Source organism: Aquarana catesbeiana, linkage group LG09 (genome assembly GCF_042186555.1).
Source record: "Aquarana catesbeiana isolate 2022-GZ linkage group LG09, ASM4218655v1, whole genome shotgun sequence".
NCBI classification, from domain to species: domain Eukaryota; kingdom Metazoa; phylum Chordata; class Amphibia; order Anura; family Ranidae; genus Aquarana; species Aquarana catesbeiana.
Window position 1 is genome coordinate 55797399 of NC_133332.1, and position 26269 is coordinate 55823667.

A 26269-nucleotide genomic window follows, 5' to 3' on the forward strand; every position below is an offset into this window, starting at 1 on the left:
CATTGGATTTGACTGACAGCAGCGGGAGCCAATGGCTGTGCTGCTATCAATCTATCCAATCAACAGCCGAGAACCCCGTGGGTCAAGTTCAAGGGGTAAGGTAAGTAAAACAGGAGGGCCGGGGGGGCGGTCAACGACAGGTGTTTTTTCACCTTAATGCATACGATGCATTAAGGTGAAAAAACATGAACCTTTACAACCACTTTAACGTTACATTAGAGAGCCCTCACATCTCTCCAGAGTACCTAGATGACAGAGTCCCTCCCCAATCACTTAAAATTTCCCTGATCTCTGATTCAGGGCACATTTGATCCCATGTTAGCGGCACCCTGGGGGAACCCAAATGGCATCCTGGTTGAGAAATGCTGGTTTTTAGAGAGTGTACCACACTTTCACACCAGATGGTATGGCTCTGAGGAAGAGGGTACTACCCTTGAAACTCGTAAGCCAGGTTGGATTCAGGTCATGCCGTCCTAAGCCCAGGAGCATGCAGATTAGACCGATGAGCTCTGACCTCTTGATGATGAGCTTTGCTTGATATTGTGTTTGTGAGTAGACTTTAATTTTACAATAAATGTTACTTTGGTATAATGCGCTAGGCTCTCTGTTGTGTTTTTATAGTTATTCAGGCTTACCCGGTCCAAAGAGGGCAGCAAAGCGTGGTGTATTTATTGTTCCAGTGCAGAAGTGGATGTATTTAAAGAACTGGTGCTAGGTCCCCACCACACTCATGTGCAGGAGGTGCTTTGTCTTGTAGAGAGTGCTCCACACCTGGGCTTTGTATGTACAGGTCAATATGGACCAGATCTAGGCTGTGTAATTATAGAACACATTGTACTAAAGATTGGGTACCAGACCTGTACTGTATACAGCATGTACAGGTCATAGTTTGGTGTACTAGAAAGTGTGTTACCGACCTGGGTTGTGTATGTGTACATGTCATGGTGTGGTCAAATTTGTATGCTGGGCTTGAACTGTGTAGGTACAGATAATGGTGTAGCAGAGATTGCATAGTACAGTAGAGATGTACTGGACCTCGGCTCTATACATACATGATTGTATTGGCTCTAAACATTTTGTACATTGATTGTAATGTACACACAATACAGTGTACAGATAAGCCCTTCAAGGGAACATGTTAGGATAGAAATATATAGACGTTGCCCTTGCTGACTGGTTTATAACGATGCAGGCTCTGGGGGTTGTTGACCTGGAAAAAGCATGCCATCGGTAAAGTGTGAAAAGTCAGAAATCCTGCTCAGAATTCCTGTTCCAGGTTAGTGAATCACTAGTTGGTGAAGTCGGGATCAGTAAATGGCAAATCCAGCATTTTTCACCATAGATTCACTTTAAGAACCCCATAGACATGAGATGTTCAGGAGAAAAACATGATTACCAGGTTAGAAAACCCGCCTCAATTGCAGTTGTGCAAGCCAGCGGCTACAGCCCCTGTACTGCTCCCTTCCGCAAATCCCTCCCTGAGATCTTTCCATTCTCAACTTGCCAACTTGGCAGAACAGAGCTGACAAGTTTATGGATTGCTCTGGAGTCTGTGAGCGATGGGAGGCCCTCTGATATCTCTGGCCAGTTTAATAGTCCTTTAGCACTACTATGGAAGTCCATGTTAATTTGCTGGGAAGTTTAGGCTGTATGCTTCTTTAGGGTTAGGGACTCGTGTCTTCCTTTTAAGCACTGGGAAATGTGCTGACACTGTATAGAGGACTAAAAAAAAATATCACCAAAGTCATGTTGGCACACCAAACTATATGAAAACTGTATACTCCCAGAAACGTGCATATTTGTTGGAAAAGGGGTATGAATGTTCATGTAAAAGTCTTTGCAAAGAGACATTTTAGGACTGATGAGCCATTGATGGTCAGATAGGTAGGTGGAAAATACTAATGCCGCGTACACACGAGCGGACTTTACGGCAGACTTTGCCCGGCGGACGGGATTTGGTTGGACAATTCGATTGTGTGTGGGCTCCAGCGGACTTTGTTTTCTCAAAAGTTGGATGGACTTTACGGCAGACTTTGCTCGGCGGACTTTTCAACGTACTTTACGACGGACTTTCTGAATGAACGGATTTGCCTACACACAATCCACCAAAGTCCGTCGAATTCGTACGTGATGACGTACGACCGGACTAAAACAAGGAAGTTGATAGCCAGTAGCCAATAGCTGCCCTAGCGTGGCTTTTTGTCCGTCGAACTAGCATACAGACGAGAGGACTTTTCGACCGGACTCGATTTCGACGGATTGATTTAAAACATGTTTTAAACCTAAGTCCGTCCAACTTTTGAGAAAATAAAGTCCGCTGGTGTCCACACACGATCGAATTGTCCGACGAAATCCCGTCCGCCGGGCAAAGTCTGCCGTAAAGTCCGCTCGTGTGTACGCGGCATAAGGCTACATTTCACACTTGAACAGTAATGTCTTTGGTCGTTTTTCATGTGTTTTCAGGCTTAACTGGTTTTTGTTTTAGCCAATAGAAATCTAGTTACTTGGAGGAGGAGACCTCTGTTGAGCATGAAATTGTGCTAAAAATGCCTATTTTGCCAGCGTTTTTTTAGGCGCACCCATCTCTCGGGTCCAAAAGCACACGATCGTGCCTCAAAGAAGCTCCTGTACTTTTTTTGAGCGTTAAGTGACAGCAATGTGAATAGGCACAATAGAATAACCTAAAAAACGAAGCATTGTGCACTGAAGCCCTTTTGTAAACGTGCTTCAAATTTCTCAGATGTGAATGAAGCATAAAAATGAAAAGGAACTCCTTTATTTATTCATGGCAACTCCACCAAATCAAGTATGAGGCTCTCAGGAGCTCTTGCTGTCTTCTACATACAAGATGCCATCCCAGTGACCATCCCTCTAACTGTCTAACAGAAATTCTTTGGACTGGTTACAGCAGGGGCCCTGTCCTTCATTGGCAGTTTCCGACTCCCCTATGTGTATGAACAATTTAGCTTTGGAATCCCAAACACACTTACGCAGAACAGCCAGAAAACAATTCCAAAAATGCCTAAAATGCAGTTCTGCTCTCTGCCTGCCTCCCGTCACAACAGTATGGTCCCTACTAACCCTTCCACTGCCAGAGTCGGCGATTTCAACTGCAGTGTTTCCAAGTAGCAGAAAAGCTTAAGTTCACAGGAAACATCATTTTAATAGTATTTTATGAGAAAGCAGTCAACCACATTTTACAGGGGTGTAGTAAATATTTCAGAAAGTTGATGATAGTTGAGATAAGGCACTTTATGGCAAGCACAGAGAACATCCTGACCCAGTTGGAGGACACAGCAGATGCCTGCTGGCAGGGTTGGCAGTACACTACCCCGTATCCCCTAAAAGTGCCTCTGAGGGCGACTAGTGACACTTGCTTTATTATATGGATTGAGTTGGGATATCGTTTGAGTATACTGTGAGCAGCAAATATCTTCCACTATCAGCAAATAAGGATGTATTAATTTTCTCTTTGCTTACAAAGTCAGAAGACAGTTCACTTCGGTAAACACATGCTAAAGTGAACCCAAACTTAAAAAGTATGTTATAAGAAACATTTAGAAATAGCAAGTGTGCCTGAGCAGTACCCTTTAAAATGTACTTTTTTTTTTTTTTTTTTTCGAATTTCTTTAGAAAAATAGTAATGCACATCCTGGTATGTGAGTGTGCCTAGGCACTCCTGGGTCTATATCAGTGGTTCTCAACCTCTGCCTAGGCACTCCTGGGTCTATATCAGTGGTTCTCAACCTCTCTAGTGCCGTGACCCCTTGATAAAATTTTGATAAAAGTTGTGGGGATCCCTAACAATAAAATTATTTTCGTTGGTCATTTCATTGCTGTAATTTTGCGACTGTTATGAATCGAAATATAAATATCTGATATGCAGGATGTATTTTCATTCCTACAAATTTAACATCTTAAAGCGTAGTGATTAATCACAAAAACAATCTGTAATATACAGCGCTAAATATTTATTTAACATATAAGTTACAAATAATAAAATGCCCCACCGAGAAACGGGGTAAGTGCCGGGCAGATGGCGGGCGGGCGGCGGGGCGCAGTGGGAGCATTGATGTGGCACGGGGGCAGCATTTGATGGTACAGTGGGAGCATTTGATACGGCACAGTGGCTGCGTTTTGATGGGCACAGTGGCTGCGTTTGATGGGCACAGTGGCTGCGTTTGATGGGCACAGTGGCGGCAATTGATGGGCACAGTGGCGGCAATTGATGGGCACAGTGGCGGCAGTTGATTGGCACTGTGGCGGCGTTTGATGGGCACAGTGGCGGCAATTGATGGGCACAGTGGCTGCGTTTGATGGGCACAGTGGCTGCAATTGATGGGCACAGTGGCGGCAGTTGATTGGCACTGTGGCGGCTTTTGATGGGCACAGTGGCTGCGTTTGGGCACAGTGGCTGCGTTTGGGCACAGTGGTGGCAATTGATGGGCACAGTGGTGGCAGTTGATTGGCACAGTGGTGGCAGTTGATTGGCACAGTGGCGGCGTTTGATAGCACAGTGGCGGCAATTGATGTACAAAAATGCTATCTCTGACTTACCAAATCACTGGTGTTCCGTCAGAATCAGCAAGCCGTCTGTGTTAACCAGAAAAGACGTTTCGTCGCCGCCATCTTGGTAAACTCATCCTCAGCAAGCGGACTTCGGTGGGTGTAAAAAGATGTCCGCTTGCCGACTTCTAAGTGTAGCCTCACTGCGGACGAGAGTACTAAGATGGCGCTGATGGAACGTCACTTCCGTGCGGTCTCTCCTCTCCCGAAAGTGACATCTCGCTGGCCGAGACGGACAGACTCCAACGTAACACAGTAACTTTGGGTCCGTCTCGGCCAGCATTCGTGACCCCCTGGCAAATCGGCAATCGACCCCCAGGTTGAGAGCCGCTGGTCTATATCTTCATAGCTGTACATCTGTAGCATCCTTTCTCAACCTTTATAACGCAGAGGAACTCTTAAAATAACTTTCTGAACCCAGGGAACCCCTGTTTAAAAATGTCTGTATCTATAACTCATGATACATTATTGTGATGGTTAGTGAGAATACTTCTTACACTTGTGGACGTTGGGAAGAATTACCCTCTTACAGATCACTATAAAGACCATTAGCGTCAGTGGGACCTTATCTGGGAGGCAGAAATTGCTCATTGCTCAAGAAACCCCTAGCAACCTCTGGAGAAACCCTAGGGTTCCATGGAGCCCTGGTTGAGAAACCCTGATCCGTAGTGTGAATCTAAGGCCTCAAGAACCAAGGGTGTATGGCAATAGGCAGGATCCTACTGCCAGGATCTTGCTTTTCTCTTTTGTCCTCACTCCTCTCTCCATGGTATCTCTGGAAGCAACCATGGTTGTCACACAGACTGGATCTCAAACATGTTTGCCTTTTGTTCATCGTTGGGGGGGATTTGGTAAAACCGGAGAATGCAAAATCTGCTGCAGTTGTGCATAGAAATATATCGGCTTCCAGGTTTTATTGTCAAAGCTGAATTGAGCAAGCTGATTGGCTACCACGCACAGCTGCACCACATTCTGAGTGCACCTATTTTAGTAAATCTCCCCCATGGCGTATTGATGGGACTAATAATGTACAAAAGCGAGATAACTTTGGTTATGCTGTCTTTTCAGCTCACATGAAGTGACAAGGACACTGCATTTGTGGCAGGAACAATGGACATGTTCTGTAATTGCTAAAATGTTCCTAATCTGAAAAAATAAAACAAAGGATCCTTTCAGATGAGATAACCACATTTACACAAAGACTGTTGAGCTGTGCTTACGCATTAAAGTGGTTGTAAACCCTTACATATACCCAGTGAAGTGACTGACCTCATGTGATACACAGAGATGAAACAAATCCTCCTACATAAGTTGTACCTGTTTATCTACAGTCTTTGCTTCTCTACACCTGTTCAAAATCCAGTGTTTATAAAACTTGGCTGAGCTGTCAAAAAAGGGGGAGAGCTCTGAGAGTTGATTGGAGGGTAGGGACAAGCCCCCTTTACACAGCACACCATTAGAGTTGAGGCTGTCAATCAGCTGGAGGTCCCTCCCCTGTCACCTTTTTTTTCTCTTGGTGTCAGGAAAACTTGTCAGAAGTGATTCATGCTGATAGTAGAAGAACAAAGCAGCGGACAAAAGTGATACTTAGTGCTCTTAATTGAGACAAGTACACACTATAGAGGGATTTGGTTTGTTCAGATTTCGTGTCTGAGGTTTACAATCACTTTAAAGTGTTGCCAAGCAAAAAGAAAAATGCTTTAACCCATAGCAGCCAGTCAGAATTTTTGTACCAATGTCAGAGCCTCTAGGTAGTGGTGCACCAAAATGAAAATTTTGGTACCGAACATTCAGGATGCACTTGGCCAAAACCAAAACAGAAATCAAAAGTTTTTACAAAATTTATATATTTTTATAAATCGTATTATATTCGACTTTTTAATTAATATCGTGAATTTAAATGAATATGAATTTATTGTTGGCCATTATCGACACCTTTTTTGCGGGGGGGGGGTCAAAATCCTGCTTGCTGCATTTTTGGTGCTTATTTGTCAAACTGCACCAAAGACGCACCGCACCCCCCCCATTGAAAATGCAGCAAGAACGCATCAAAAATGCACCTGTATTGCGTATTTTGCATTTGCAAGTCACTTGAACTATGAAAAACGCACCATAAGCAAGGCAAAATTGTGGGCGTTTTTGGGAGCCATTATCGGCACTTATTTTTCTTTCGGCACAACACTGAAACCTACTTTTGGCCCATAATTTTTGGTGGCCGACATTTTGGTGCATTACAACCTCCTAATGCAGGCCATACACGGGTTGAATTACGAACAAATTTTCTTTTGAAAATCTGAAATTTCACGAGTTTTGTGATCTGATGGTGCCACTATTGATTTCGAAATTCAACCAACCAAGCCTTCAATTTCACCTCCATGTTCCTACTTTCCTACAGAAAATACATTTTGTGGCCAGGAATCTTCTTTCCTTTCCTGGAAATTTATTTTCTTGCATTCATGCGCATTTCTTTTTTGATTCAATTTCTTGCACTATTCTCCCATCATTGATTAGAACAGTGGTCTCCAAACTGCGACCCGAGGGCCAGATGCGGCCCTTTGCTAGCCTCCGGCCCTTGGGATGCTATTCCTCCCAATGATATCAGGCTCTATTCCTCCCAATGATATCAGGCTCTATTCCTCCCAATGACACCAATGATGGGACACTATTCCTCCCACTGACACCAATGATGGGGCACTATTCCTCCCACGGACACCAATGATGGGGCACTATTCCTCCCACTGACACCAATGATGGGGCACTATTCCTCCCACTGACACCAATGATGGAACACTATTCCTCCCACTGACACCAATGATAGAGCACTATTCCTCCCACGGACACCAATGATGGGGCACTATTCCTCCCATGGACACCAATGATGGGGCACTATTCCTCCCACGGACACCAATGATGGGGCACTATTCCTCCCACGGACACCAATGATGGGGCACTATTCCTCCCACTGACACCAATGATGGGGCACTATTCCTCCCACGGACACCAATGATGGGGCACTATTCCTCCCACGGACACCAATGATGGGGCACTATTCCTCCCACGGACACCAATGATGGGGCACTATTCCTCCCACGGACACCAATAATGATGGGGCACTATTACTCCCACGGACACCAATGATGGGGCACTATTCCTCCCACGGACACCAATGATGGGACACTATTCCTCCCACGGACACCAATGATGGGACACTATTCCTCCCATGGACACCAATGATGGGACACTATTCCTCCCACTGACACCAATGATGGAACACTATTCCTCCCACGGACACCACTATTGGGGCACCAAATGTTTATTCTCATGATGCTGGGTCCGGGACATTTTCCAGCCCCACTGGCAACAATCCGGCCCCCTTAAAGTCTATAGGACAATAAAGTTGGCACTTTATTTGAAAAGTTTGGAGACCCCTAGAAGACCCCTGGATTAGAACATTAGTTTTTCCAAACATTTCCAACATGCCCGACCACTCAAATTCGGTGACCGCACGAAAATCGACCATTGCAGCGGCACCACTAATGGTGCGAAATTCGACCGAAAAATTCTTAGTTACAGTTCTCCAAAGAAAATTATTTCGAAATTCAACCCATGTATGGCCAGCTTAAGGCTTACTTGCGTGTTGCTATTTCTTTTGTCACTTTCTGAAAAAGCCCAAATTCTGCTGGAATCCAAATTGCAGCAAATGCACCACAAATGATTTTCTATCCATCCTATGGTTAGGAACCCATACATTTGGTATGCATAAAATAGAAATGCTACTATAAGTGCATAATGCATGTTGAATTGAACCCTTGCAATAATGTGTAGAGCGAGAGGGCCTTGTTAATGTATAGAACACAGGGATTGAAGAACGATTGCGTGAGAGCGGGATTTTATAAAGTGCCCCCGCCTATACGTGTCCATGTCCTGTAGTTTCTGTCTCTCCTTGTTTGGATGAAGGTCTCCGCAGGCTGATACTCATGAGTCACCAGGCCACGGTTCAAATCCTGGCCTCTGACGTAGGCGTTATCTTTAGCTGCGTAGGTCCTGCAGTTACAGGAAACTGTATATGGAGGCACTACATAACGTGTGTGGGCTGTACAGTTCACTGTTAACCCCTGGTACGCCCTCTTCCTCTGCCACTATACTACTACTACGTGATATGTAATAACTTCAACTATAGATCCACCAAACTCCATATTGTATCTTTTATATTGGAAATTGTGTTGGTGATCGCCGTCCCCTTGGGAGCGATGAGATATTGAATGGTCGGGATAGAATATGATCCAACATATGCGAGTCTTGTACTGCTTGTGTTGCGGTGCAAATTTGTATATATCTAAATGTCAAAGATTTACCCAGAAGTTGACTTTATACCCAGCCATGACTGTGAGCAGGAGCAGGGTTCCTCTGGCTGTTATTTACGGAAAGTTGAATGAAGCTCCGCACACCCATGTATAGGGTTTTCAGACGATAATACCGAAGCATGACTTGTGTGTCGGGATCTTTAATGCCTTATGTCTAATATGTAAAATTTGACAGTTTTACATGGGGATGCAGCACATAATAGAAGCAGCTTTAGCGTGATTATAAAATATGTAAATAAATGAACAAAATACCTCCTAGATAATAAAAAAATGTGGACTCATAAATATCTACTCAGTCTACAGCCCTATGGCCAACTGGACCATGCGCTAAAAAAAAATAAATAAATAAAAGCTTACACCTATCTCCGAAAACCTGCACGTTTTTCAGGCTCCAGAAATCGTTATTATTGGAGCTGTATAGGCCGTTTGTCATATCTTTCTTCTCTTGTTCAGCAGCTAAAATTAAGATCAGGATCAGGACTTAGGCCCGGTTCACACTGATGCGAGTTCATGACGAATGTGATGCGTCAAAAACACTTTAAATTCGCATGTCATCCCTAAAGTCATTGTTTTCAATGACGGTCGTTCACATACATGCGTTGCGATTCCTCTACGAATGCGATGCAATTAAAAAAAGGGTCTTGTGCGAGTTTACTGCGTTGCGAATTTAGTCTCCATAGACATCAATGTAAATCGTTCTTGAATCGCATTGATGGTTCACATATGTGCAAATTCCATCACACTACTCTCCACAAAAAACAGGAAGTACACAGGAAGTTAACACCATTTTTTTATTTTTTTTTTACATTATGATTCCATTGGCTAGAATATCAATCGCAGCTATGTCCATCTCCTGAAATTTGCAGTAAAATCACCGTAAATTCGCACCTCACAAAGGGCAAAAAACGGAACAAAATCACAGCACATCAGTGTGAACCGGGCCTTAGAGATTGCATTTAGGATAAAGTTATCAGCAGAGCAGGCTACGCATGTGTGCTTATAGCATATGTGTGAACAACTTCAGGCTTGTTCTGAATCACACACGTGTGTATGTGTATGTGTGTGTGTATGTATATATGTATATATGTATGTATATGTATGTATGTGTATATATATATATATATATATATATATATATATATATCTATATATAGATATATAGATATATATCTATATATCTATATATAGATATATATATATAGATATATATATATATATATATACTGTATATTACACACATACACATACACACACACACACACACAGTATCTCACAAAAGTGAGTACACCCCTCACATTCTTGTAAATATTTTATTCTATCTTTTCATGTGACAACACTGAAGAAATGACACTTTGCTACAATGTAAAGTAGTGAGTGTACAGCTTGTATAACAATGTAAATTTGCTGTCCCCTCAAAATAATTCAACACACAGCCATTAATGTGTTTAAACCGCCAGCAACAAAAGTGAGTATACCCCTAAGTGAAAATGTCCAAATTGGGCCCAAAGTGTCAATATTTTGTGTGCCCACCATTATTTTCCAGCACTGCCTTAACCCTCTTGGGCATAGAGTAATATATTATATATGAGATTATGGACTTCCACCTGCCAGGTGCAGGGGGCGCACTGCTTCTGCTGTTATAATTAACAGCAGAAGCCGATCTGCGGGAGTCGGGCACTGGATGTCCTCCGGCACCCGCCGATCGTCGGCAATACACAGATAACTGAGATATGCCTATGTAAATAAGGCATATCCCAGTTCTGACAGGGGGAAAGGGATCAATCCTGTGTTCCTGCAAAGCAGGGACTAGAATCGATCTCTTCCCCTAGTGAAAGCAGCACACATTTAACCCTTTGATCGCCCTAGTTGTTTAACTCCTTCCCAGCCAGTGTCATTAGTACTGTGTCAGTACATATTTTTAGCACTGATCAGTGTCCGATTTGTCTGCTGCAATATCGCAATCCTGCTATAAGTTTCTGTTAGCCACCATTACTGGTACAGGCATACCCCACTTTTAAGTACACAATGGGGTTTATTTACTAAAGCTGGGAAGTGCAAAATCAGGCTCACTTCTGCATAGAAACCAATGAGCTTCTTACCTCAGCTTGTTCAATTAAGCCTTGGTAATAAAACCTGGAAGCTCATTGGTTTCTATGCAGAAGTGAGCCTGATTTTGCACTTCCCAGCTTTAGTAAATAAACCCCATTGCGTACTTAAAAGTGGGGTATGCTTCTATAAAAAAAATAACTGAAAAAAATTCCATAAATATCCCATAGTTTGTAGAAGCTATAACACTCATGTAAACCAGTTAATATACACTTATTGGGCATTATTATTTTTTTTTTTTTTTTACTAAACACATATAGCAGAATACAAATTGGCCTAAATTCATGAAATTTATGATTAGATTTTTTAAAAACATTTTTATTGGATGTATTTTACATGCAGAAAGTAAAGTTTCTTTTCTCCAAATTCTCTCTTTTTTTTTTTTTGTTCATAACGGTAAAAATAAAAATCGCAGTGGTGATCAAATACCACCAAAAGAAAAATCTATTTGTGGGGAAAAAAAAAGACATAAATCTTATTTGGGTACTGTGTCGCACGACCGTGCAATTGTCAGTTGAAGTAATGCAGTGCCGTATCGCAAAAAATGGCCTGGTCGTGAAGAGGGGGGTAAATCTTCCGGGGGGGGGTCAAGTGGTTAATGCAGCAGGGGGACTAAGAAGTTAGCCCGCTTACCTTGCAGTGTTGGGGCTCAGATTCAGTTCCCACCAGGAACCCTCTTGATACTGTATGCCCATGTTTGTGTGTGTGTGTGTGTTACCTCTGGGTGCCCCAGTTACTATTCACAATCCCAAAAATATACAGAAGGCTTGTCTTTTGACAAAAGCGGCTCTAGACTGTATGCGACTTAAAAATGTCGTAAATAGTTCTATATGCTCCGTAAAAGCAGAAGAAGCTTTTGGTTTTTCCCCTTAAAATGCGTTCAATGTATCGTGAGATAAAATAGTCACGCTCTCTTGTTTTGCAAACTGGCATTGCCCCTTTAAGAATGGCCTCCCAGGAATGCAGCGGCCCTGACGCAGGGTGATTTATCTACAGGATATGGTGAGGGCTCCTAAAGCGGTGACGCAGGTGGAGCCAGCCAGGAGAGATTAGGACAGTTTCATCGTAGAGCTGGCACGAAAACATGGGGCTGGGAAGAGGGGCTCACAGGCTGTGAAGCCGCATTCACACCTGAGCGTTTTCAGCTTGTAAAACGCCCAACAAGCAAAATCCCATTCATTTCAATGGCACCTGTTCACATATGAGCGTTTTGTCTCCTGAAGCTCAAAAAAGTACATGAGCTTCTTTTTTGGCAGTTTACAAGCATTTTTGGGCCCCATAGACTTCAATAGAAAAAACGCTCATAAAACACTTGAAAATGCTCGTAAAACACCTGAAAACACTCAAATAGCATCTCTTCACCCTAATTTCCTCTCCCTCTCCTCCCCCTAGCGCTAAACAAAAACGCCTGAAGCTGTGAAAACGCTTGTAATACATTTCAAAAATGCTTTGAGAAAGCTTGTAAAAAAGCGTAAAAAAAAAAAAAAAAAAAAAAAACGCTCGAAAAACGCCTGAAAACGATAATCTTATGTGTGAATGCAGCCTGAAAGTGTCCAAAATAGAATTGAAGAACCCTCTACAAAGTAATCCCTCAACCGCGTATGATTAATGCCAGCCACACGTGTTTCTGTGCAACGTGATTTCTCTTTGGTTTGGTTGTCCATATTTCATACAGCGTACCCCCACACAGTGCATGGACTATGAAATGGAAGGATTACATTACAGAGACGTAATGTTCCTGATCATACAAGTCCATAGAAAATATTCCAGGAGTTTCTCTTCCTGTCTTTGGTTGTATGCACACACATTTATTAAGATTTTTTATACGGTTCTACCAGTGCCACAGCGCAAACGCCAAAGCCACCCTTGGCACATGGTGATGGTGCCGTCCCATTGAATTGACCAGGTGCACCTGCCGATCACAAGTCGCTGAGGTAAAACCTAGCATGCTGCACCACAAAGCAACCCAAACTCACTAGTCTGAACTGACACTGGCATTTCTAATGTAACGCAAAGGCCTGTTTTTTTTACCATGGCCTTCTGCCTGTTTGAATGAGGCCTAGATAGAACCCAGTGTTGCCAACCGTCCGTTAATTTACGGGCAGCCTGTAAATTTCAGCCCGTTTTCGGGCCGTCCGTAAATGTCCGTTACAGGCAACTGTGCCAGTAAAAAAGATGGCTGCTGGCCGACAGCACAACTGCGCATGTGCCATTCTGAAGCCGCATAGCCTCTGACCCCCGTACCATGTCCACGTAGCCTTTGACCCCCCCGTACCATGTCCCCGCAGCCTCTGACCCCCTGTACCATGTCCACGCAGCCTCTGACCCTTTGTACCATGTCTACGCAGCCTCTGACCCTTTGTACCATGTCCACGCAGCCTCTGACCCTTTGTACCATGTCCACGCAGCCTCTGACCCCCTGTACCATGTCCACGCAGCCTCTGACCCCCCGTACCATGTCCACGCAGCCTCTGACCCTTTGTACCATGTCCACGCAGCCTCTGACCCCCTGTACCATGTCCACGTAGCCTCTGACCCCCCCCGTACCATGTCCACGCAGCCTCTGACCCCCCGTACCATGTCCACGCAGCCTCTGACCCCCCGTACCATGTCCACGCAGCCTCTGACCCCCGTACCATGTCCACGCAGCCTCTGACCCCCCGTGCCATGTCCACGCAGCCTCTGACCCCCCGTACCATGTCCACGCAGCCTCTGACCCCCTGTACCATGTCCACGCAGCCTCTGACCCCCTGATTTTTTATTTTTTTTGTCAAATGCTATGGTTTACTACCGCTTTAAAACGAAAGAAAAGGTTTAGCGTGGATGACTTATTTTAACCTGCATGTTTACATGGTTTCTGGGTTCCCCAATCAGCCTATAATTAAAGCATAGATGTCAGCGACTTTTGCGGGGCTTTGTGGTAAATCTACGCTGAGCTCATCATAGCTGTGAGCCTATATCGTTTCTCATACAGTATGTTCATAACCTAGCTAATTGCACCTAAAAACAAATTCTACGTTAACCTTTTGGCCAAGCCTGTAGACTCAACCCCAACCCTGAAAATGTATTTATGTTTTTGCCCATGCGGGGTCAATAGGTTCACATTTCATCCGGCCCGCCAATAGCACAAATGTTTTTTGTTTTTTTTTTGCTTCCCTGCCACTCCATTCAGCTGGCGGGTGCAAAACCAAAACCTCAGTACTTGTTGGTGTGGGAAGCACGTGGTTCACTCTTCTTGCTCCCACATGGCAGCGCTGGTGCTTGGTAATGATGGGCCACGTAGACACTCAACGCTGCAATATGGGGTGAGGAGGAACCTTTCCTCACCTCTGCGGTTGAACAGGGCGCCAGGAGAGTGAAGGGAAGGTATGTATGTGCAGTTGTTGGGACCAATATTAATACAAAACTTTTGCTTTTCCCTGTATGGACATAGCACAGCCTCATATTACCTGACCATTAAAGCCTACCAAACGTCCTAATTCTCTACGTGAACCTAACCAATATCTTGTCTATTCACATAAACAGCTGAATTGGTTTTGCCCACAAGATCATAATAATGCTGTGCTCACTCAGTCCTACATCCAGTGGTGTACACGTAGTGCTCAACCCGATGCTACCCTCCTCAAGGGGGGAAACTCTAGACAAAACTCTGTTATGGGACAGGAAGGCGTCTAGTGCATTAACACCGCCCAATTTTATTAAATACAAGAACCAAAAACATACAAACATGGGAAGATCAAGCAATTCCAGCTTTAGGCAATGTCATAATTGCTGTGGTTGGAAATCTGACACGTTTCCGGGGAACTTGCCCTGAGGAAGGGGGCTTATCCCCCGAAACATGTCTGCTTTCCAACTGCAGCAATTATGGCATTGCCTAAAGCTGGAGTTGAGTTTTGAAACGCTTGGACCTTCTCATGTTTGTGATTATTTGGCTCTTGTAATCAATTAAAATATGGTGGTGGTAATGCACTAGGCATTTGTGCCCTCCTGTCTTTTTTAACAGCTAAATTGGTTTGCCAATGCTAACGCCAGTATTTTTCACTGCCAGAATACAACATATCCATCAATTTTCTCCTCTGATTAAGTTCATTCCCTTTCTCATATATTTTTTAATTCTTTATTTTTCATGTATTTTGGAAAGTAGTTGGGAACCAACCATCTGTATAATATAATATATTATAATATAATACTTGACAATAGTAATAACATTTCTTCAATAGACTAAGTAAACCCCACTGTAATGTAACACTGTATAGTTAATGGTATTTTTGATTTTTTTTGTCTTCTAGGGAATGGTGGCTTGTTACCCCGGCAATGGGATGGGATACGTACGGCACGTGGACAACCCAAACAGAGATGGGCGCTGCTTAACTTGCATATACTACCTAAACCAAAACTGGGACACAAAGGTAAGGCTTAAGAATGCCTAAAACCCTTGTGCCCAACCTGCAGCCCTTTGGTACATGATGGTGGGCCCTTGGACTTTAGCTGTCTGTAATGGGACGATGATTAGGGTAATAGTATTGATCTTTATTAGCATAATGTAAAATGTTCCCGGTGTTCTGCAGAATATCCCCAGCCAACAATGTAACATTTCTACAATCTCTGACCCTCATTTATTCTATTCGATCTGCAGAGACAGTTCTCAAAAACATTACATAAACTCAGGGCCGGGACAAGGGGTGGGCAGGAGGGGAAGCTGCCCTGGCACTGTGGTATTGTGTGAGGTGGAGGGGCACCACAAGGAGATTGGGGGGGGGGGGATTTGTGTTGGAAGGGGGAATTTGGGGAGCGGCAGGGGGTATATATTGTTGTAGTTGGGGAAATTTGGGGGGGGGTGCACTAAGAGTGGTAATTTAGGGGAATTTGTGTTGGGAGGAAGAAGATTCTTGCTAGGAGGGGGGATTTGGGGGAAATTTGTGCTGGGAGGGGGGATTTGAAGTGGGGGGAGAAGATGTGTACTAGGAGGGGAAATTTTATGGGTAGAGGATTTGTGCTAGGAGGAAATTTTTTTTGGGGGGGGGGGGGGGGGGCAAAGATTTGTGCTGAGAGGGGGCTTTCAGCAGGTGGGTGGATTTGTACTGGAAGGAGGAATTTATGCTTAGGGGGTAAGCTTGCAGATTAGTACTCCGTGGTTTTTTTTTGGGGGGGGGAATTTTTTCTGACACAAAATGCTCATACATCTTGGGGGGGGGGGGATGGGGGAGACACAGTTTGGTATGTTCGCTCTGGACTCTAGAACCTTGTCCCAGGACTGCATACATTATATTGCCAAAAGTATTGGGGTGCCTGACTTTACACGCACATGAACTTTAATGGAATCCCAGTCTTAGTCCGTAGGGTTCAATATTGCATTGGCCCACCCTTTGCAGTTATAATGGTTTCAACTCTTCTGGAAAGACTGTGCACAAGGTTTAGGAGTGTGTCTATGGGAATTTTTGACCATTCTTTCGAAGCGCATTTGTGAGGTCAGGCACTGATTTTGGATGAGAAGGCCTGGTTCACAGTCTCCACACTAATTTATTCCAAAGGTGTTCTATCAGGTTGAGGTCAGGACTCTGTGCAGGCCAGTCAAGTTCCTCCACCCTAAACTCACTCATCCATGTCTTTATGGACCTTTCTTTGTGCACTGGTGTACAGTCAAGTTGGAACAGGAGGGGGACATCCCCAAACTGTTCTCACAAAGTTGGGAACATGAAATTGTCCAAAATATCTTGGTATGCTGACGCCTTAAGAATTACCGTACTTTCACTGGAACTAAGGGCCCAAGCCAAACCCCTGAAAAACAACCCCACACCATAATCCACCCTCCACCAAATAATTTGGACCAGTGCACAAAGCAAGGTCCATAAAGACATGGATAAGCAAGTTTGGGATGGAGGAACTTGACTGGCCTGCACAGAGTCCTGACCTCAACCCGATAGAACACCTTTGGGATGAATTAGAGCGGAGACTGTGAGCCAAGGCCTTCTCATCCAATATCAGTGCCAGACATCACAAATGCGCTTCTGGAAGAATGGTCAAACATTCCCATAGACACCCTCCTAAACTTTGTGGACAGCCTTCCCAGAAGAGTTGAAGCTGTTATAGCTGCCAAGGGAGGGCCAACTCAATATTGAACCCTACGGACTAAGACTGGGATGATGGCCACAGCGCGGACCTGAATTTCCGGGAGGCCATCAATAGACCTCCTCCCCTTTGCACACTCCCCGCGCGCCCCCCCCTGTAGGGCGTGCGCGGCGCCCGCTGTGATCACCGAGTTACTGAGACTCTGGTGATCACAGATTCAAGTAAGGGGCCGATCCCGGACACTTACCACGTGATCAGCTGTTGGCCAATGACAGCTGATCATGTGATGTAAACAAAAGCTCGGTAATCGTTTTTGTTTTTTTTCTCCTCACACTCCTCACGCTGACAGCATATAAATAAAAAGAGAATAAAAAGCTGATCACCGGCTTACGTGCAAGGGACATCGGTCCCCAAGAGGAAGAGGCAATTCTGCCTCATCTGTGCCAATCAGTACCCCCTGCCAGTGCCACCTGCCAGTGCCCACCAGTGCCACCTATCAATGCCCACCAGTGGTGCCAATCAGTGCCACCTAGCAGTGCTGCCTATCAGTGTAACCTATTAGTGCCCATTATTGCCAGCTATCAGTGCCACCTATTAGTACCACTTCTCAGTGCCCTCCAGTGTCACCCATCAGTGCCACCTCTGTGTCACCTCTCAGTGCCCACCAGTGCCGCCTATCAGTGCCCACCAGTCCCACCTTATTGGTGCCCATCAATGCGGCCCAATGGTGCCCATAAGTGTAGCCCATCAGTGCCCATCAGTGCAGCCTCATCCGCGTACATCAATGAAGGAGAAAAATTACCTGTTTGCAAAATTTTATAACACAATATAAAAAATATAATATTTTTTTTTTAAAAATTCTGTTTTTAACAAAAAATAAAAACTGCAGAGGTGATCAAATACCACAAAAAAAAGCTCTATTTCTGGGGAAAAAAATGATAAAATGTAATTTGGGTACAGTGTTGTATGACCGCGCAGTTGTCATTCAAAGTGCGTCAGCGCTGAAAGCTGAAAATTGGTCTGGGCAGGAGGGGGGTTTAAGTGCCCAGTAAGCAAGTGGTTAAAGTTCATGTGTGTGTGTGTGTGTGTGTAAAGGCAGGGGTCCCAATACTTTTGGTAATGAAGTATATATTGAACATTATGTGCTTCCCTTTGGTGATGTCAGGGGCACATTTGAGGCCCTCTTTAGCTCATACATTGACAACCATTGGCCTAAACCGTGTCACCAAGCATAAGCTCAGGTGTGATCAGATAAGAGTCCAGACTTCCCTGAGCTATATCGCCAAGAAGCTGTCACTGCGGACAGCCAGACATGAGCAGCCAAGGCTTTCCCTCAGCTGTGGACAAGAATGCCCTGTCCACCTATGATTGGGGGTTTGCAGTGACAGTTTCCTGGCAGGATAGCTCAGGTGGGTTAGGACTCTTATCCCGACTCTCCTGAGCTCATCACTCAGTAAGGCTCGGTTTCTACTTTTCATGCGATTTGGGACTGAAAAGTCACATGACAAGTCGTACCCCATGATTTCCAATGAGTACTGTTCATATCTGTGCGACTTCAAGATGCAGCGACTTCAAAGTAGTCCCTGCACTACTTTGGTCCCACTTTGATGCGACTTGAGGTCAATAGACCTCAAGAATACACAGGCATTGCTTCAAGTCGCGGTAAAAAATTACGGCAAAATCGCGCGACTTTGGGGACACAATAGTGGAAACGTAGCCTAAGTGTTTTACATTTGCACAGAGTTGTATTTATTGTTTCGGGGAAGTGAGCTCAGCTGGCAATGGAATTAGGATTTTGCTGGACTCCATAAATAGCATATAGCTGGCAAAATGGTCCGTTTAAGTCCGTTGTTAAGTATTAACTTGGTTGATGCATTCATGAAATTTAGAACAAAAGTTCTCTGACCTCAGAAGAAGCCCAGAAGTTCACTGGAAAAATCACTGAATGTAGTCATTAATTAAGGACCAGCCTCGTTTTGAGATTTTGGTGTTTACATGTTTAAAACAGTTTTCCTGTCGCATCATGGCAGCATACACTTTGGGTTGTGACTCCGCCCCCACAACCTGATAGGACTACATAGCTATAAGTTGTAGAGATGGCCCCTGCCCAGTATTCTCTTATTTTTCCTCACCTGAAGGACTGAACATATCAGAAGCACCCCCTTACCGAATTCGCCCCAGCCAGGTTCTAGCCTCTCCTGGGTGGAAGTCCTTACCTGTACAGCCTCTAAACGAGCTAGATGGAAGGAGCCCCGCTCTGGTGATCTCGGGGGTATGTTGCGGTCCAGTATAAGCCTTAAACAGGCTTAGTTGTTGTGCAGCGGTCGCCATGCCTCTTTTTTCACCTTTTGTCTTTTTCCCTCTTTGCTGGGCTCTGTGGTCCCTCTGTGCCTCCCTACAGCCTTCCCGGGCGTCTCGGCGCTTCCGCGCATGCGCGGTGCGCGCCGTCAGGGCGTCCTTTCGATTTTGCCAGTTTCCAAGATGGCGCCGGGCGCCTCGCGCCGCTACTGCGCATGAGCGAGCGGGTCGTGACCTCGGCGGCCATGGCGGCAAATTTAAAAGCCCTGTTTGTCATTTCTAGCTCTCCTTGCTTCCTGGAAGACTTCTGACTGCTGTGTTTTGACCTTCTGAATTCCTAAAGCTACCCTCTCTCTCTGGGTAAGTGTCTAATACTTATGCACTGTTTTTTGGGTCCTGGTTGCATGTTCTTACCTTCCTATACCCTTCTCAGGTACTCACCTTCCTCTCCTATGGAGGCCGCTGCCCCAGCAGATCACCACCAGCCTAATAGGTAAGGGGGGGGGATTCCAGCGGTAAGTAGAGAAGATTGAAAAAGAGAGCAGGACCGTACTAATGCTACCTAATTGGTCAGCCCTGTCAGGTCCGCAAGATCATCTAAATCAGGACGAAGAGAGTCTTCGCACAGGAGAAGCCGCTCCGGCCATAGACGCAGCCGCTCACGCGGAACAAGTCGCTCAGGCCGCAAGGGGAGTCGTAGACGGAGTCGATCCCATTCAAGGCATAGCCGTTCCTACCGCAGAAGATCCCCTGCACGAGGACACCAATCCTCTACGCACCCTTCCCGCCCAGCCGGGAACGCCTGCTGGGTATGTGGGGCCACGGCCCTCCCAGACAAACTAGCCTGCCGCAAGTGCATAGATGAAGCCATCAGGGAGAAAGAGCCGGATCACATAGAACCCACTGGAGTCTCTACTCCCCAGATCTCAACTCCTGATGTGGAGTTTACGGCCTATAGCACCTCACCCACCATTCCCAGTGCATCAAGAGAGCAAGAGCTCCCGTCGGATGATGAAGAGCCGGAAGCATCAGCTGGCTTTGATTTTGCGCTCATAGAACCGTTCATCAGATCGGTTAAGGAAGCGATTAACTGGGAGGAGCTTGAGGAGACACAGCCTAAACAGAGAAAGTATTTCCCAAACCTCAAGAAGGTTCCGGAGGCTTTCCCATTCATCGACGAATTAGATGAGCTCATTAAGGAGGAGTGGCAGAATCCGGAAAAGAAGTTCAGTCTGTCCAACAGACTTACCAAACTGTACCCACTCAAGGAACCCAAAGTATCTCCTTTACTTTCTCCTCCAGTAGTGGATGCATCTTTGATGCGTCTAGCCAGGCACGTGACGCTCCCCATTGAAGATGCAGTAACGTTCAGAGACGTGCTTGACAGGAAGGTGGATACAGACCTTAAGAGAGCTTACCTGTTCGCAGGAGGTGCCTGCAGGCCAGCGGTGGCATTAGCGGCGGTTGGAAAAGCTATCTCCAGCTGGTCCTCAGCTACAGCGAGGCTCGTCACTGAGGGCGCAGATCAAGAACAGATCACTAAGGCCTTACAAGAACTTAGCCTTGCGGGAGATTTCGTGGCGGAGGCTTCCGTAGATACTATCAGATCCACATCAAGGTCCATGTTAGCCTCTGTAATGGCCAGAAGGGCGCTATGGCTCAAACCTTGGTCGGCTGACCCCGCCTCGAAATCAAACTGGTGTAGGATTCCGTATGACGGGGTGAACCTCTTTGGAGCAAAGCTGGATACCGCAATCTCTAAAGTAACAGGCGGGAAGTCGGGTCTCATACCATCGGACAGAAGGCCGAAACAACAAAGGCCACCTCCCTTTAAACGTAATCTTCCGGAAAGATATAGGGATGCGAAATCCTATAGACCCGGGAAGGAATACAGAAGGAGCTGGAAGAACCCCCAGACGTCCTTCCTCAAGTTCCAGAAACCCAAGACCCCTGCCTCCAATGACCAGAAGTCCTTTTGAAGGTTCGCCCGCCCAACCAGCGGTAGTGGGTGCCAGACTCACAAAGTTCAAGTTGGTCTGGGCGGGAATGATAAAAGACCCATGGACAGTGTCCACCATTCATTTCGGACACAGGTGGGCATTCAGAGGTCGTCCTCCAAGAGACCAATTCTGCTCAACCAGACTTCCTCCTTCTCAAGAGAAAAGACTATCCCTAGTCCAGTATATCCAAGAGTTGCTCCAGAAACAAGCAATAGTGGAGGTACCACCATTCCAAAGAGGCAAAGGTTTCTACTCCCCACTGTTCTTAGTGAAAAAGAAATCAGGGGACCTTCGTCCAGTCTTGGACCTAAAAAACCTCAACCGGTCAATACGGTTAGAAACATTCAAGATGGAAAGCCTTCAATCAATCCTCCAAGCAATAAACTTGGGAGATTGGATGCTGTCAATCGACCTCCAGGACGCGTATTTGCATATCCCTATCCATTCCGAGTTCCAAAAATTTCTCCGGTTTACCCTAAATCATCGGCACTTCCAATTCCGAAGCCTTCCGTTCGGGATCTCTACCGCACCCAGGACGTTTACAAAAGTCCTATTACCTGTAATAGCCCACCTGAGAGAAAACGGGCTGAGGGTCCACCATTATCTGGACGACATCCTACTTCTCTCAGACAGCCAGGACTCTCTTGTCCTTCACAGGGAAATCCTGGTCTCCACGTTACAGTCCCTAGGGTGGCTGATAAATTGGAAGAAGAGCAACATCCATCCCACACAGAGAATGGTCTTTCTGGGGGCCGAATTGGACACAAGGGAGAATACAGTGGAACTTCCGGGGGAAAAAATCCCTCCTCTAATTCAAAAGGTGAAAAGGGCAATCTCCGCTACAATGCTCTCGGCCAGGACGTGTCTCAGTATCCTGGGCTCCCTAGCTTCCACCATTCCAATGGTCCAATGGGCGCAATGGAATTCGAGGCCTCTCCAGATCTCCTTCCTACGTCAGTGGAAGGGCACATCAATGTCCCAACCAATCCTCATCTCCCAGGAGGTAAAGCAATCGTTGATGTGGTGGGTACGACCTCACAACTTGAGAAGATGCAGGCATATAATCACTCCCTATCAAGAAACCGTGACCTCAGATGCCAGTCTACAGGGATGAGGAGCTCACTATCAGGACCTTGCGGCTCAGGGTCGTTGGCCTTTCAGGGCACAGGATACAGTGTCGAACGTTCTGGAGATGAGAGCAGCGTTCCAGGCTCTCCTAGCCTTCAGTTTTTACTTGAAGGGGAAGCACGTCCTCCTGAGGATGGACAACAAGGTGGCTGTTGCCTACATCAACAGGCAGGGGGGCACCAGAAGCAGGTCCATGTTGCAGGAGGTCCGTCCTGTTCTGGAATGGGCGCAGCTGAATCTACTGGATCTAAGGGCGGTTTATGTCCCGGGAGTCCAGAACACCTTAGCCGACTCGCTGAGCAGAAATTTCCACTCCAACAACAAATGGTCTCTGAGTCCACAAGCCTATGCTCTCATATCCCGAACCTGGGGCCCTCCAGAGATAGACCTAGCAGCAACTCCGGAGAACACAAAGTGTCAGAGATTCCTATCAAGGATACCGTTTCCTTCGGCAGAGGGGACGGACTGCCTCCAACACCCCTGGAACTTTCACCTGGGGTACATTTTCCCCCCGACGCCTCTCATAGCGAGATTCCTCCTGAGACTCAAGAAGTCAACAGCATTGGTGGTAGCAGTGATCCCTTTCTGGCCGAGGAGGCCATGGTTTACTACCCTCATGCAGCTGAACACGGCAGAGCCTCTGCCTCTCCCATTGACGACAGACCTACTCTCCCAGGGACATCTTCTTCACCCGAACCCGGGGAAGCTACACTTGATGGCCTGGAGACTGAAAGGGCTAGGTACCTAGAGCAGGGCTGTTCCCAGAAGGTGGTGGATACCTTACTCCAGGCCAGAAGGCCTACTACCAACATCACGTACAGAAGAGTTTGGGAAAAATTTGTCTCCTTCTCCCAACAGCAAGGTTGGGACTCGTCCTCCCCGTCGGTGTCTCAGATCTTGGAATTCCTTCAATTAGGCCTAGAGAAAGGCCTTAGGTCAAGCACCCTGAAGGTCCAGGTATCGGCCCTGTCCGCCTTGACAGGAGTTAAATGGGCGCAAGAGCCTCTGGTGGTTCAGTTTCAGAGGGCCTGTCTAAAGCTGAGGCCCCCCAGAAAACCGTCATTCCCGGTCTGGGATCTCTCAATTGTTCTAGAGGCATTATCCAAGGAACCCTTTTTTCCAACGCAGAGCATATCCCTCTGGGATCTAACGCTGAAGGTTTCATTTTTAATAGCCATAACATCGGCGAAGCGAGTGTCAGAGATGCAAGCTCTAATGGTTAGCGAACCATACTTGGTTGTTCTTCCAGACAGGCTAGTCCTAAGGCCTTCGGATCGATTCATCCCCAAGGTGTCCTCATCTTTCCATTTTAACCAGGAGATTAATCTTCCAGCACTCAGCACAGATCAGGGAGACCCTCATCCACTAGATGTTAAGGGTACCGTTATGGAATATCTCTCAGCAACAAAATCCATCAGAAAGTCGGAGAACCTCCTAATTATCCCACATGGTTTCAGGAGAGGTCAAGCGGCATCCTCACGCACCATTGCTTCATGGCTAGTAAAGACCATCAAGAGATCTTACTCACTGAGTAACCATCAAGTACCTGAGGGCTTAAGGGCACACTCCACCAGGGCAGTGGCAACCTCCTGGGCGGCATATTGTAGAGTCTCGGCGGAGACGATTTGCAGAGCGGCTACCTGGTCCTCCAGGAACACCTTCATGTCTCATTACAAGGTGGATTCCGCCTGCTTATCCACGGTGGATTTCGGAAGATCCGTTATCCAGGCCAATTCCTCTATTATTTGATTAATAAACTTAGTTTGAATTCCCACCCAGTCTTTGCGAGTTACTCCCCAAAGTGTATGCTGCCATGATGCGACAGGAAAACGGAAAATTGTATACTCACCTTTCCGTAATTTTCCTTTCCTGTCGTATCTTCATGGCAGCATACAATCTCCCACCCGTCTAAGGTGAGATATATATACGGAGAATACTGGGCAGGGGCCATCTCTACAACTTATAGCTATGTAGTCCTATCAGGTTGTGGGGGCGGAGTCACAACCCAAAGTGTATGCTGCCATGAAGATATGACAGGAAAGGAAAATTACGGAAAGGTGAGTATACAATTTTCCGTTTTTTTGCTAGAAAATTACTTAGAACCCCCAAACATTATATAACACCCTAGAGAATAAAATGGCGATCATTGCAATACTTTTTTTCACACCGTATTTGCGCAGCGGTCTTACAAGCGCAGTTTTTTTGGAAAAATTTCACTTTTTTGAATAAAAAAATAAGAAAACAGTAAAGTTAGCCCAATTTTTTTTATATTGTGAAAGATAATGTTACACCAAGTAAATTGATACTCAACATGTCACGCTTCAAAATTGCGCCCGCTCGTGGAATGGCATCAAACTTTTACCCTTAAAAATCTCCATAGGCAACATTTAAAAAATTCTACAGGTTGCATGTTTTGAGTTACAAAGGGCTAGAATTATTGCTCTCGCTCTAACGATACCGCACATGTGTGGTTTGACCACCGTTTTCATATGCGGGCGCTACTCACAAATGCGTTTGCTTCTGCACGCGAGCTCGTCGGGACGGGCAAAATTTTTTTTTTCTTACTTATTTTACTTTATTTTATTTATTTTTTCACTATTTTTTTTTTTTTTAATTGGATCGCTTTTATTCCTATTAGAAGGAATGTAAACATCCTTTGTAATAGAAAAAAGCATGACAGGTCCTCTTAAATATGAGATCTGGGATCAAAAAGTCCTCACATCTCATATTTGGACTTGGAAAGAAAAAAAAAAAAATTTGACATTTGAAAAAATGACAAAAAAAATGGCTCTTTTAAGACATATAGGCGGAGCTGACGTTATGACGTCACTTCTGCCCTCCTATATACCATATACCATCTTCCCCTCACTCGTCTCCATACCACAGACATGACAGGTCCCGATCGCCTCCACCGCTACTGACGGCTCCGGTAACGGCGCAGGAGAGCGGCGGGAGGGGGGTGGCATCTCTCCCGCCACCGATAACGGTGATCTCGCGGCGAATCCACCGCAGAGACCACCATTATCGTGAACACAACCGTCTCCTGAAAAGATGGATACCTCGGTTGTGGCAGCAGCTGCTGCTGTTACCGAGATATCCAGCAGCCATAAAGTGCCGACGTATATGTACAGGCGCCAGTCGGTAAGTGGTTAAAGTGTATCTAAATGCAAAAATAAAGTCACTTTTGTCACTTTAAAGAGGAGGCTGGACCTCCTCTTTAAAGTGACAAAAGTGACTTTATTTTTGCAGATCGCCGCCATTACCAGTCAAAACAATAAAAGAAATATAAAATTCCCTAAATCTATCCTGTAGTTTGTAGACGCGATAACTTTTGTGCAAACCAATCAATATACGGTTATTGGAAAAAAAGTTTTACCAAAAATATGTAGCAGAATACATATTGGCCCCAAATTTTGATTTGATTTTTTTCAGTTTTTCTACTGGATATGTTTTATAGCAGAAAGTAAAAAATATTGTTTGTTTTTTTTTTGTTTTTTTTTTCAAAATTGTCTGTCTTTTTTTTAAATCTATAGCGCACAATAAAAAAAAAAAAAAAACGCAGCGGTGATCAAATACCACCAAAAGAAAGCTCTATTTGTGGGGGAAAAAAAGGACATAATTTTATTTGGGTACAGCGTCGGACGACCGTGCAATTGTCAGTTAAAGTAACGCAGTGCCGTATCGTAAAAAATGGCCTGGTTATAAGAGGGGTAAATCTTCCGGAGGTTAAATGATTAA

The 26269-nt window shown here is 45.4% G+C and overlaps 1 protein-coding gene across 3 annotated transcripts in view; it reads left to right on the top strand.

The window, feature by feature from the left end:
* EGLN2 (egl-9 family hypoxia inducible factor 2) overlaps positions 1-26269 on the top strand; it is a 66191-nt gene that overhangs the window by 25361 nt on the left and 14561 nt on the right. For all 3 annotated transcript variants that reach the window (XM_073598548.1, XM_073598550.1, XM_073598549.1), the window contains exon 3: positions 15326-15445. In XM_073598548.1, coding sequence (XP_073454649.1) covers positions 15326-15445 — 120 coding nt within the window. The remainder of the gene's footprint in view (positions 1-15325; positions 15446-26269) is intronic.